Genomic DNA, 13,385 nt, shown 5'->3' with positions numbered 1-13,385 from the left:
CTGTGGTTCATGTACCTCAAATTGTAGCATCTGATTGGCTGTCTTCCGACAATCTGATTGGTCAGTTCCTGATCGTGATCCACTGCCTCCGTATAAAAAGGCCAGTATAAGTACCTAGAAATCAGTCATTAGAGAGAGAACGTAGGAGCAACATCTCCCCTGTCGTAACAGCGTCTTAATTGTCAAGTGTAAATCGTACTCGAAAAGCATATCGCGTGTAGTATCATCAGGGAGAAACATCTATCAGCAAGAAAAAGCGACTAGAAGTAAATTAACAGCGGAATACTACGGCAAAAGCAAGGATGAGTCCCCCTTTTGCCGGAAGTATTCACGCTATGCTCGGCGTGGCTCGCGACGCTCCACTGGAGGAGATCAAGCGGGCCTATCGACGAAAGGCCCTCGAATTGCACCCCGACAAGAACCCGGGGGACGCAGCTGCTGCAACCGTGCGATTCCAGCAGCTGCAGGCGGCGTACGAGACGCTCTGCCGCCAGAAGGAGGCCGGCGGGGAGCCACAGGAAAGGCAGGAAAAGAAGGAGGGGGAGTGGAAACGAGAAGAGCAGCAGGAAAAGGCGTGGAAGGAAGAGGATGGAAGGCAGCGGCAGCGTAAAGAGGAAGACCGGTGGTGGGAAAAGGACGATAAACGGAAGAAGAAAAAGAAAAGGCAGAGAAAGAAGCAGAGCAGCGAAGCATCGGAGGAGGAGGAGGAGGAGGAGGAGGAGGAGGAGGAGGAAGAGAATGAGGAGAAAGAAAAGGAAGAAGAGGAGGAGCAGGCGGAAGAAAGGGCGAAGTACTGGGAGGATGAAGTGAGGGGGAAGGACTGGGAAAAGAAGAAAAAGAATGAGAGAAGGCACCGAAAAGATAAGAATCAGATGAACGAAAATACATGGGAGAGAAAATGGAGCAAGAAAACAGCAGAAGAGGAGGAGGAAGAAGGGGAGGAGGAGGAGGAGGAGGAGGAGGAGGAAAAGGTGGGGAAGGAAGAAGAAAGGCAAATGGACTGGGAGGAAAGAAAGAAACAGGAGACGGGGCCCCGCAAAGACAAGGAGGAAATAAAGAAAGAGAGAGCATGGGAGAGGAAGAGGAAGAATAAAAGAACATCAGAGAAGGAAGAGCAGGAGGAGGAGGAGAAGGAGGAGGAGAAGAACTGGAAAGCGGAGAAACCAGTGGGTAAGCAGAATGCAAGGGAGAGAAGGAAGAAGCGAAGAGAGGAAGAGAGAAAGAGACAACAAGAGGAAGAGGTGAGGATGAGAAGACGGCGACATGAGGAACAGAGAAAGGCGAACGAACGAAAGAGGGAGATGGAGGAGGAGAAGGAGAAAGAGGAAAGCAGGAGGAGGAAAGAAGAGGAAGAGCGGGAGAAAGAGAGAGTTAAACACCAAGAGAAGGAAAGGATTAGGCGAGAAGAAGAAGAGAAGGAGAAAGAAAAGGTTAGACGAGAGGAAGAAGAGAGAGAGAAAGAGAGGCTTAGAAGGGAAGAGAAGAAACAAGAGAACATCAGGCGAGAAAAAGAACAGGAGAGGATGAGAAGGAAGCGACAAACAGAGGAGACAGAAGAGGAGGAAAGGAAGAGAAGGAGAGTAGAAGAGTACCAGGAGGAGGAGGAGGAAGGAAATGAAAGCAGTAAACAGGAGGAAGAAGAAGGGAGGTGGGATGGAGGGAGAAGGAGGCTGCAGAGGACGTTGAAGGCAGTGAGGCAGAGAAGGAAGAGAGAGGGGATAAAGAGACGCGGCGAGGAGAGAGTGAGACGCCAGCAGGAATTGGAGGAAAAATTGAGGCAACACCTGGAGGAGGAAAGGAGGAAGCAGCAAGAGGTGGAGGGAATAAGACAGGAGGAAAAGATGGAAAGGATGAGAAGAGAACAGGAGGAAGAGAGGAGGGAACAGGAAGAGAGAGAAAGGAAAGAGAAAGGACAGGAAGAACACGCAGGACGGGACAGAAAACGAGACGAGGAACGCAATAAGCGGCCTTTGCGCTGGAAGAAAATAGCGTTTGGTTTGAAAGAAATCGTTCAAAAATTCTGGAAAAAAAATATAAAAAATAAAAAATCGAAAAAAAAACTGAATGAGTGAATTAAATAATAAAAGATAGAAAAAAATGGATGAGTAGTGAATAGTGATGGCAGTGTTAGGTGATGGCTTGGAATGTTGTGTTGCTGTTATGATGCCCTGATATAACAACAGAAAAGTCAATAAAAAGAAAAAAAAGATAAGAAAGAAAAAAAATAAATAGATGTAGAACACAGATATTAAGAGTAGCCTTAAGGTGCACTAAAAGAAAAAAAACAAACAAAAATCAAATAAATTAAGAAAAGACGAAAAAAAATATAGACGTTAAGAGTAACATTAAGATGCACTAAAAGAAAAAAAAAAGAAAAAAATATATAGAAAATAGATATTAAGAGTAAATTTAAGGTACACTAAAAGAAAAAAAATCAGTAAAAATATAATAAATTAAGAAAAGAAAAAAAAAGATGTAGAAATAGATATAGAAAATAGATATTAAGAGTAACCTTAAGATGCACTAAGAAAAAAAACAATAAAAATCAAATAAATTAAAAAGGACGAAAAAAAAATATAGACGTTAAGAGTAACATTAAGATGCACTAAAAGAAAAAAAAAAGAAAAAAAATATAGGAAATAGATATTAAGAGTAAATTTAAGATACACTAAAAGAAAGAAAATCAGTAAAAATATAATAAATTAAGAAAAGAAAAACAATATAGAAATAGATATAGAAAATAGATATTAAGAGTAACCTTAAGATGCACTAAAATAAAAAAAAACAATAAAAATCAAATAATTAAAAAGGACGAAAAAAAAAAAAAATATATATATATATATATATATATATATATATATATATATATATATATATATATATATATATATATATATATATATATATATATATATATATATATATATATATATATATATATATATGTAGACGTTAAGAGTAACATTAAGACGCACTAAGAGAAAAAATAAATAAATAAATAAATTTATAGAAAATAGATATTAAGAGTAAATTTAAGATGCACTAAAAGAAAGAAAAATCAGTAAAAATATAATAAATTAAGAAAAGAAAAAATATAGAAATAGATATAGAAAATAGATAGGTCTATTAAGAGTACACAAAAAGAAAAATCTATAAAAATATAATAATTTAAGAAAAAGACGAAAAAAATAGATATATAGAAAATAGATAATAAGAGTAAATTTAAGGTACACCTTAAATCAATAAAAATAAAATAAGAAGAGAGAAAATGTGATGAGCAGTGATGAGTGACGTAATGGCAGTGTTAGGTGATGACTTGCAGTGTTATGTCTACGTTATGCTGCCAATATAATAACACAAAAGTCAATAAAAAGAAAAAAAAATAAAGGAAAAGAAAATATAGATATAGAAAATAGATATTAAGAATAACATTAAGATGCATTAAAAGAAAAAAAATCAAATGAATTTAGAAAAGAAAAAAATAGACAAAATATATATTAAGAGTGACCTTAAGATACACTAAAATAAAAAAAGAAAAAGAAAAAATAAACAAATAAAAAAGAAAAAAAAATATGTATAGAAAATAAATTAAGAAAAGAAAAAAAAACATGTAGAAATAGATATAGATATAGAAAATAGATATTAAAGGTGACCCAGCACGATCAATATTATTGCACAATATTCCGTATTGTACAATATTACAGACAGTGAAGGGCGGTATTGAAGAATGACACAATATATTGAAGACATCAAAAAGTGTTTGATATTTTATTGCACAATAAAATGAGTCAATATATTGTGTCAATAATATTGATCGTGTAGGGTCCACTTAAGAGTAAACTTAAGGTATACCAAAAGAAAAAAAAATCAACAAAAAATATAATAATTCAAGAAAAGACGAAAAAAAGAAATAGATATATAGAAAACAGATATTAAGAGTAAATTTAAGATACACAAAAAAAAAATCAATAAAAATATAATACATCAAGAAAAGAAAAAAATATATGTACATATAGATACAGAAAGTAGATATTAAGCTTAAGTAACCAACCTTAAGATAAACTAAAAGAAAAAAACGAAAAAAAAAAATTAAGAAAAGAAAAAAATATATAGATATATAAAATAAATATTAAGAATAAACTAAGACACAGCTATTGAAAAATCACTAAAAATATAAAACATTAAGAAAAGTCGAAAAAAAAAATATAGATATAGAAAATAGATACTAAGAGTAAACTTAAGATACAATAAAATAAAATCTAATTAAATAAATTAAAACAAAGAAAAGATATAGATATAGAAAATATATATTAAGAAAATAGAAAGAAAAATCAATAAAATTATAATAAATTAAGAAAACAAAAAAATCTATCTTAAATAGATATCAAGAGTGAACTTAAGATATACTAAAAGAAAAAAATGTCAATAAAAATTAAATAGAGAAAAGAAAAAAAATTGAAATAGATATAAAAAATAGATACCTATTAAGAGTAATCTTAAGATGTACTGAAAGAAAAAAAATCAATAAAAATATAATAAATTGAGAAAAGGAAAAAAATGTAGAAACAGATATAGAATATAGAAAATAGATATTAAGAGTATACACCAAAAGAAAAAAAAATATAACAAATTAAGAAAAGGCGAACAAAAAAAATATAGAAATAGATATAGAAAGTAAATAACTAAATGCAAAATACACTTAAAAAAAAAAAAAAGGAAAATCAATAAAAATATAATAAGTTAAGGAAAGACGATGGATGACATGGATGCAGTAATGAAGTGTTACAAAAGGGGACATAGACAACCAGGAGAAGGAGACACAATGGGATACGCGGATGATACAGCCGTATGGAGTGACGACAGGCAAGACTTGGAAGGACCACTGTTGACATTCACGAGGTACTGACAAATGCACGTTTAAAGATGAAGGTGAAAAAAAAAAACAAATAAATAATGAAATTCTGTAGAGGGGAATAAGAAGACTTCGTGGTGGAAATACAGGGAAGCAGAGTCAAAGACGTCGAAGAAGTCAAATACTTAGGAAGTGTATTTACAACAAAAGGAAATAATAAACAAGAAATAACCGATAGAATAGTGCAATATACTAAATGAACAGGAGCATTATGTCCACTACTGAAGGATGCACATGTACCTCTAACATCCAAGAAAATTATGTTTGAAAGTGTTTTGACTCCAACTCTAACGTGTGGCTCGTAACAAGGACAACAGACAAGAAGGAGAGAAGCAGGACACAAGCAGCGCAGTGACAGTTTTAAGACTGATTACAGGAAAGACAAGAAGAGATAAAATCAGAAATAATCAAATCAGAGAAGATTTTGGAGTTGTCTCAGTGTTCAGCAAAATGGACGCGGCTCAGGTGAGGTGGCTAGGACATCTTGAGAAGATGGACGAGGGAAGAATTGCCAAAAGAAAATGGAATGGGGACCAAACAGTAATAGGCCGAGGGGAAGACCCAAGAAAAGATGGAGAGATGCTGTTAAGGAGACACTGGATAGATACAACATGACAGAAATAGAGGAACTTAGAAGACAAGGGACTAAGCAAGACAGACGAGAATGGATGAGGAGGCTTGCCCCACTGGCAGAGATTCATCTCTAACTGGGAGCCGAAGTAAGAAGTAAAGCAAGATATAGAAAATAGATATCAACAGTAACCTTAAAGATACACTCAAAGAAAAAAGTCAATACAAGTATAGGAAATTAAAAAAAGGACGAAAAAAAAAGATATATATACAGAGGAAATAGATATTAAGAATAACTCAAGAAACAAAAAAAAAAAATCAATAAAGATGAAATAAATTAATAAAAGTAAAAAAAAAAGATACAAAAATAGATACAGATATACAAAACATTTAGTGTTACCTTAAGTAACACTAAAAGAAAAATCAATAAAAATTAAATAAATTAAGAAAACACGAAAAAAAATAAATATACAAAACAGATATTGAGAGTACCCTTAAGATACACTAAAACAAAAAATAAAATTCAATAAAAAATTAAATAAATTAAGAAAAGAATATAAAAAAAGATATAGATATAGAAAATAGATATTAAGAGTAACCTTAAGATACACTAAAAGAAAGTCAATAAAAATTAAATAAATTAAGAAAAGAAAAAAATACAAAGAAATAAACACAGAAAAGAGATATTAAGAGTAAACTTAAGATACAATAAAAGAAAAATAAATAAAAATATAGTGAATTAAGAAAAGGAAAAAATGTAGAAATAGATAGAGAATATAGAAAATAGATACTAAGAGTAAAAAGAAAAATATAAGTAAAAATTAAATAAATTAAGAAAAGAACAAAATATAGAAATAGATATAAATACTAAGACTAACCTCCAGATATTCCAAACGAAACAAAAAAAAAAACAATGAAATATAATAAGTTAAGAAAAGACGAAGTAAAAATATAGATATAGAAAATAGATATCAAGAGTAAACTCAAGATGTAATAAAAGAAAAAAGTCAATAAAAATTCAATTGATTGAAAGAAAAAGAGAAGAGAAGAGAAAAGAAAAGAAAAGCAACGAGAAAAGACAGGATGAGTAGTGACGAGTGGTGTAATGGCAGTGTTAGGTGATGACTTGCAATGTTACGTTGCTGTTATGGTGTCAAAATATAATAACACGAAAGTCAATAAAAAGAAAAAAATAAAGAAAATAAAAGATACAGAAATAGATATAGATGTGGAAAATAGATATTAAGAGTAACCTTAAGAGGCACAAAAAAAAAACAATAAAAAATCAAATAAATTAAGAAAAGACAAAAAGATATATAGACATAGACAATAGATATAAACAGTAACCTTAAGATAGATTTTTAAAAAATAAATAAATTTTAAAAAATATATAGAAAATAGATATTAAGAGTAAATTTAAGATACACTAAAAGAAAAAAATCTGAAAAAAATATAATGATTAAGAAAAGAAAAAAAGATTAGAAATATATATAAAAACAGGTATTAAGAGTAAACTTAAGATGCACAAAAAATGATTAAAAAAATATAATTTATGAAGACGAAAAAAAGAGATAAATCTATAGAAAATAAGAGTAAATTTAAGATAAACAGGAAAATCAATAAAAGTATATAATAAAATCAAGAAAAGAAAAGAAAAAAAATAAAAATATATATATATATATATATATATATATATATATATATATATATATATATATATATATATATATATATATATATATATATATATATATATATATATATATATATATATATATATATATATATATATATATATAGATGTAGATATAGAAAGTAGATATTAAGAGTAACCTTAAGATACACTAGAAGAAAACTATTAATAGAATATAATAAATTAAGAAAAGACGAAAAAAAAAGATACATGTAGAAAATAGATACTAAAAGTAAACTTAAGGTGCACTAAAAGAAAAAGAAATAAAAATTAAATAAATAAAAAAATATAGCTATGAAATAGCTATTAGGAGTAAATTTAATCTTCACTAAAAGAAAAAAAATCAATAAAACAATAAATTAAGAAAAGAAAAAAAGATGTAGAAACAGATATAGAACATAAAAAAATAGACATTAAGAGTAACCTTAAGATACACCAAAAGAAAAAGAAACAAAAATATAATAAACTGAGAAAAGGCGAAAAAAAAACATAGAAATAGCTATACGAAATAAATATTGACTAAATTCAAAATACACTAAAAGAAAAGAAAATCAATAAAAAATATAATAAATAAAGGAAAGACGATGGATGACATGGATGCAGTAATGAAGTGTTACAAAAGGGGACATAGACAACCAGGAGAAGGAGACACAATGGGATACGCGGATGATACAGCCGTATGGAGTGACGACAGGCAAGACTTGGAAGGACCACTGTTGACATTCACGAGGTACTGACAAATGCACGTTTAAAGATGAAGGCGGAAAAACAAATAAATAATGAAATTCTGTAGAGGGGAATAAGAAGACTTCGTGGTGGAAATACAGGGAAGCAGAGTCAAAGACGTCGAAGAAGTGAAATACTTAGGAAGTGTATTTACAACAAAAGGAAATAATAAACAAGAAATAACCGATAGAATAGTGCAATATACTAAATAAACAGGAGCATTATGTCCACTACTGAAGGATGCACATGTACCTCTAACATCCAAGAAAATTATGTTTGAAAGTGTTTTGACTCCAACTCTAACGTGTGGCTCGTAACAAGGACAACAGACAAGAAGGAGAGAAGCAGGACACAAGCAGCGCAGTGACAGTTTTAAGACCATACATTCCAATCCCAGACTTCACCTCTTCCGCAGACTCTTCCGCAGAAACATCCCAGTTTACTTAATTGCCGACCTTAACGCCAACCACCCCATCCTTGGTTATAGCAATAAAAAGGCACTCAGCTTAGCACATTAATTAAAAACAAGACGATTCAACATATTGGCTCTCCTTTTCCTACTTTTTCACCCATCGGAGAGGAACAAATTCTGACTTAATACTCACAAATTAACAAAACTCATCACAACACTCATATTTCACAGGGACGTCTCACAAGTGACCACATCCCAATTTGCCTTACTCTTCCGTCAACCTTACTATTTCGTCTTCACCCATTTATGTACCAATACCCCCCAGACCTGACTTTAAAAGATCAAGGTGGAGCCTGTTCCAAGAAAGCACTGACAACAATACTAAACACAATAACCTAGACAACATTGCCCTCGAAGTAATAGACACACCAATCACATACTGCCACAAAATCACTGAAACTTCAATAGACGCACACATTCCTTGCATGCACCTGCGCCCTCTACCGCACCCAAAGCTCAGCTATCGCACACAAAAAATAATCTCTCAATTTAACGCAATAAAACACCACTCAACAGTTTACGGCTGGACACCACACCACTTCTTAACCTATAAAACCATAAAAACTTATCTATCCGAAGCTCTTATTATAAGTTCCAACGAAAGCTGGAGCAAAACTCTACAAAACATCGAAGCAAGCTTCCCTAACCCAGAGTTCTTTTGGAAAAAAAATAAGAACCCGACAGGACAGTCCATTCCAGAAGCCCACTACCTAATTAACTCCCACAACACCAAAGTATTCTCTACGCCAGACAAAGAAGAGCTGCACAGACAACACTGGTCCAGGATTTTCAGCCAAGACGATAACGAATTACCTGAATCCGCAATTAACCGCCTCAAAGACATTTTTAATGCATATCTCTCATCTGGTTATTTCCCAGACCACTGGAAAGCTTCAATTATTAATACCCAAAGCTGATAAATCTCCACACCAGGTCGAAAACTATAGACCAGTTTCACTTCTGGAAGTCCCTGGAAAAAAATTTTGAAAGAATTATCAACAACAGATTAAGAAAACACCTAGAAATAAATAATCTCTATAACGAAAATTTAGTTTGGGTTTAGCATGGGGAAAGGCACTCATATGGCCTTAGCATTAATCACCGAGCAAATAGCTCAATACAAAGCCAACGGAGGCAGTGCCATATAATCTTACGTGATATATCCAAAGCATTCGACAAAGCGTGGCATAACGGTTTGAAATACAAAACACTACATCTTCAACTTCCATCAACCATTGAACGACTTCTCTGTGACTTCCTGAATGATGGGAAAGCCCGCGTCAAAATAAATAATTACACAGGTCCAAACATCAACTTAGAGTGCGGAGTGCCTCAGGGCAGTGTGCTTTCGCCAACCATCTTCACCATATATACCAACGACATCAGAAAACCCTACAAAGGTATATATATATACATATATATCACTTATGCAGATGACATGACACAAGTTATTGGATATCAAGGAAGATCTAAATCTATAATAAATATCATCACTGAGAGAGAAATAATAAAGATCAATAAATTTGAGGAAAAATGCAAAATAAAAACTAACATACAGAAGTCCACTCCGTTACACTTCGACGCCAGAGTCACACACCCACTAAATATAAAGGGCACTGAAATAGAATTTAAATCTACTGGAAAAAACCCTTGGCCTCAAAATCAACAGTTACGGATATAAAACAAACACTATAAAAAGAAAGAATAAAGCCAATGCTGCACTAAGGAAATTATATATTCTACGAGATCTACCAACCAAAATTAAAACACGCCTGGTTAAAGCATTAGTAATACCCATTTTAGAATATCCCCCTGTCCCTGTTTATGTATTATCCACTACCCAGATCAGTATTCTACAGAAGGTACAAAATAGACTACTTCGCTTCGCTGCAGGTCAAAAGTACCCACATACACTCACCACAGAGGAAATTCATAAAGCTACCAAAACACAACCTATAAATATCAAACTTCACGAACAGGCAGCAAAAGTCTGGACACCATTACACCTGGACGATCATTATATCTATAAAAATCTAATTCATGCTCAAGTAAACATAGAAGGATATAATAAAAATCTCCCGAGCAGTTTATCTAGTATACAAACTTGCCCGACTCCTCAGTTTCACACAACCACATCTCAGTCGCTAAAACACCTCGAGTCTCCACACCACATGAATAATCCTTCAGTTTACACTTAACAAGTCAGTACTTACTAGGTATTCCTACTTACCTTTCCCAGCACTGCTCTGTCTCAGACTTACAGGATGATGAAACAAAGTGACTGGATCAACAGTTTATTAACTCTTCTTTATTGCATAGAAAAAAAAAAAGTATATCATAAGTTACTTGAGTTACTTGTCTTTTAAGATTAGTACTTTATCTTCTTTACTGCTTAGGAGGAAAAAGGGATTATTATTATTATTATTATTATTTTTTTTTTAGTTTCTGATGTCTTAGGACTAATACTTACCTCTACTCACCTAGTTCAGTACTGATCAGGGTTTACTTATATAACGGATATCGAATCCAGTAAAGCACCTGCAAAAGAAAAAAAATATTAGTACAATTATGTACTTGTACACTCCTTGGTAGTGAAAAAATAAATAAATAAATAAATAAATAAATAGTAAAAAAAGAAGAACAAGAACAAGAAGAAGAAATCAGTATATAAAATTTAAAAAATAAATATAAATAAATAAATAAATAAAAGCAACTGTCTAGGTTCAGTAAAGAAACCTGACTGGCGACTCCTACCTTGATCTCCAGCCAGCAAAAAACTCACCATAAATCTTACACAAGAATAGCAAGGTGGACAGCCCGCCAACTTTTAACTCCTCCTGTCCTTCCTATTTCCTACTTTACCTTCAATGTGTACAAACTCTTATTTCTCTTCCCCCTCTCTTCTTCAGTAAAACAGCTAGAAGTCAGTCACCAGAGAGAGAGCGTCGAAGCATCACTTCACCTCTGTCATATCAGTGTCTCAGTTCTCAAGTGTGTACTGTGTAAATGATATCGCGAGTACTTAGTAAAAGAAATCTACCAATAAGTGGCAGTGACTAGAAGTGGATTCACTTCGAAACACTTGCTTACTCTGGCAAAAGCAAGGATGAGCACCCATTTTGCCAGAAGCATTCACGCTGTGCTCGGCGTGGCCCGCGATGCTCCTCTTGAGATCAAGCGGTCCTATCGACGAAACGTCCTCGAACTGTACCCCGACAAGAATCCGGGCGACGCAGTTGCTGCAACCGTGCGGTTCCAGCAGCTGCAGGCGGCGTACAAGTCGCTCTGCCGCCAGGAGGAGGCCGGCGGGGAACCACAGGAAAGGCAGGAAAGGAAGGAGGGGGAGAGGAAGCGAAAGAAGCAAAGGAAGGAAAAGGCATGGAAGGAAGAGGATGGAAGCCAGCGGCAGAGTAGAGAAGAGGACCAGTGGCGGGAAAAGGACGATGAACGAAGGAAGAAGAGGCAAAGAAAGAAGCAGAAATTAAAGCATCGGAGGAAGAGGAGCAGGAGCAGAAAAAAGAGAATAAGGAGGAAGAGAAGGAAGAGAAGAAAGAAGAAGAGGAGCGGGCGGAAGAAAGAGCGAAGTACTGGGAGGAGGATGAAGAGAGGGGGGTGGATTGGGAGAAGAGGAAAAAGAATGAGAGAAGCGCCGGAAAGATAAGAACCAGATGAAGAAGGATAAGACATGAGAGAGAAATTGGAGCAAGAAAAATGCAGAAAAGGAGGAAGAGGAAGAAGAAGAGGAGGAGGATGAGGAGGAGGAGGAGGAGGAGGAGTAGGAGGAGGAGGAGGAGGAGGCGGAGGCGGAGGAGGAGGAAGAGGTGGGGAAGGAAGAAGCTTAGGAGGGAAGAGGAAGAGAGGAAGCTAGAGAATATCAGGCGAGAAAAGAAAGAGGAGAGGATGAGAAGAGTAGAAAAATGCCAGAAGGATGAAGAAGGAAATGAGAGCAGTAAACAGGAGGAGGAAGAGAAAGAGGGAGATGAAAGGAGGAGGAGGCGGCAGAGAATGTTGAAGGCAGTGAGGCAGAGAAGGAAGAGAGAGAGGATAGAGACGAGGCGGAGAGAATGAGATGGCAGCAGGAATTGGAGGAAAGATTGAGCCAGCACCTGGAGGAGGAAAGGAGGAAACAGCAGGAGATAGAGAGAATGAGACAGGAGGAAGAGATGGAAGGGATGAGAAGAGACCAGGAGGAAGAGAGGAGGGATCAGGAAAAGAGAAAGAAGGAAGACAAAGGGCAGGAAGAAAACGCAGGGCGGGACAGAAAATGGGCTGAGGAATGCAATAAGCGGCCTTGGCGCTGGAAGAAAATGGCGTTTGATTTTAAAGAAATCGTTCAAAAATTCTGAAAAAAAATAAATAAATAAGAAAATAAATAAATCGAAAAAAGACTGAATTAGTGAATTAATAAGAAAAGAGAAAAAAAAAAAAATGGGATGAGTAGTGATGAGTGATATAACGGTAGTGTTGGGTGATGACTTGCAATGCTATGTCGCTGTTACGATGCCCTAATATAATAACAGAAAAGTCAATAAAAATAAGAAGAAAAGAGAAAAAATATATATACAAATAGATATTGGATATAGAAAATAGATGTCAAGAGTAAACTTAAAATGTTCAGAAAGAAACAGAAAACAAAAATCAATATAAATGAAATAAATTAGGAAAGACGAAAAAAATATATAGATATAGAAAATAAATGTTAAGAGTAAATTTAACATACACTAAAAAGAAAAAAAATCAATAAAGATATAATGAATTAAGAAAAGACGAAAAAAGAGATGCAGAAATATATATAGATATAGAAAATAGATATTAAGGGTAACTTTATGATACACTGAAAGAAAAAAAAATCTATAAAAATAAAATAAATTAAGAAAAAAAATATATATAGAAACAGATATTGATACAGAAAATAGATATTAAGAGTAAACTTAAGATATTCTAAAAGAAAAATCAATAAAATCAAATAAAGTGATAAAAGAAAAATATAGATAGAGATAGAGAAAATATAT

At 33.6% G+C, this 13,385-nt stretch overlaps 1 protein-coding gene across 1 annotated transcript; it reads left to right on the top strand.

The window, feature by feature from the left end:
- Positions 1-335: 335 nt before the first annotated feature.
- LOC135092634 (golgin subfamily A member 6-like protein 24) lies at positions 336-11,379 on the top strand. The gene is made up of 3 exons (XM_063991238.1): positions 336-1,241; positions 5,289-5,377; positions 11,283-11,379. The coding sequence occupies exons 1-3, from the start codon at positions 336-338 to the stop codon at positions 11,377-11,379; spliced, it is 1,092 nt and encodes a 363-aa protein (XP_063847308.1).
- The last annotated feature ends 2,006 nt before the right edge of the window (positions 11,380-13,385 follow it).

The sequence above is a fragment of the Scylla paramamosain genome, chromosome 40 (genome assembly GCF_035594125.1).
Source record: "Scylla paramamosain isolate STU-SP2022 chromosome 40, ASM3559412v1, whole genome shotgun sequence".
Taxonomy (NCBI): Eukaryota; Metazoa; Arthropoda; class Malacostraca; order Decapoda; family Portunidae; genus Scylla; species Scylla paramamosain.
Note: the sequence above shows the minus strand (reverse complement) of the source record. Positions and strands in the feature narration are given on the sequence as shown.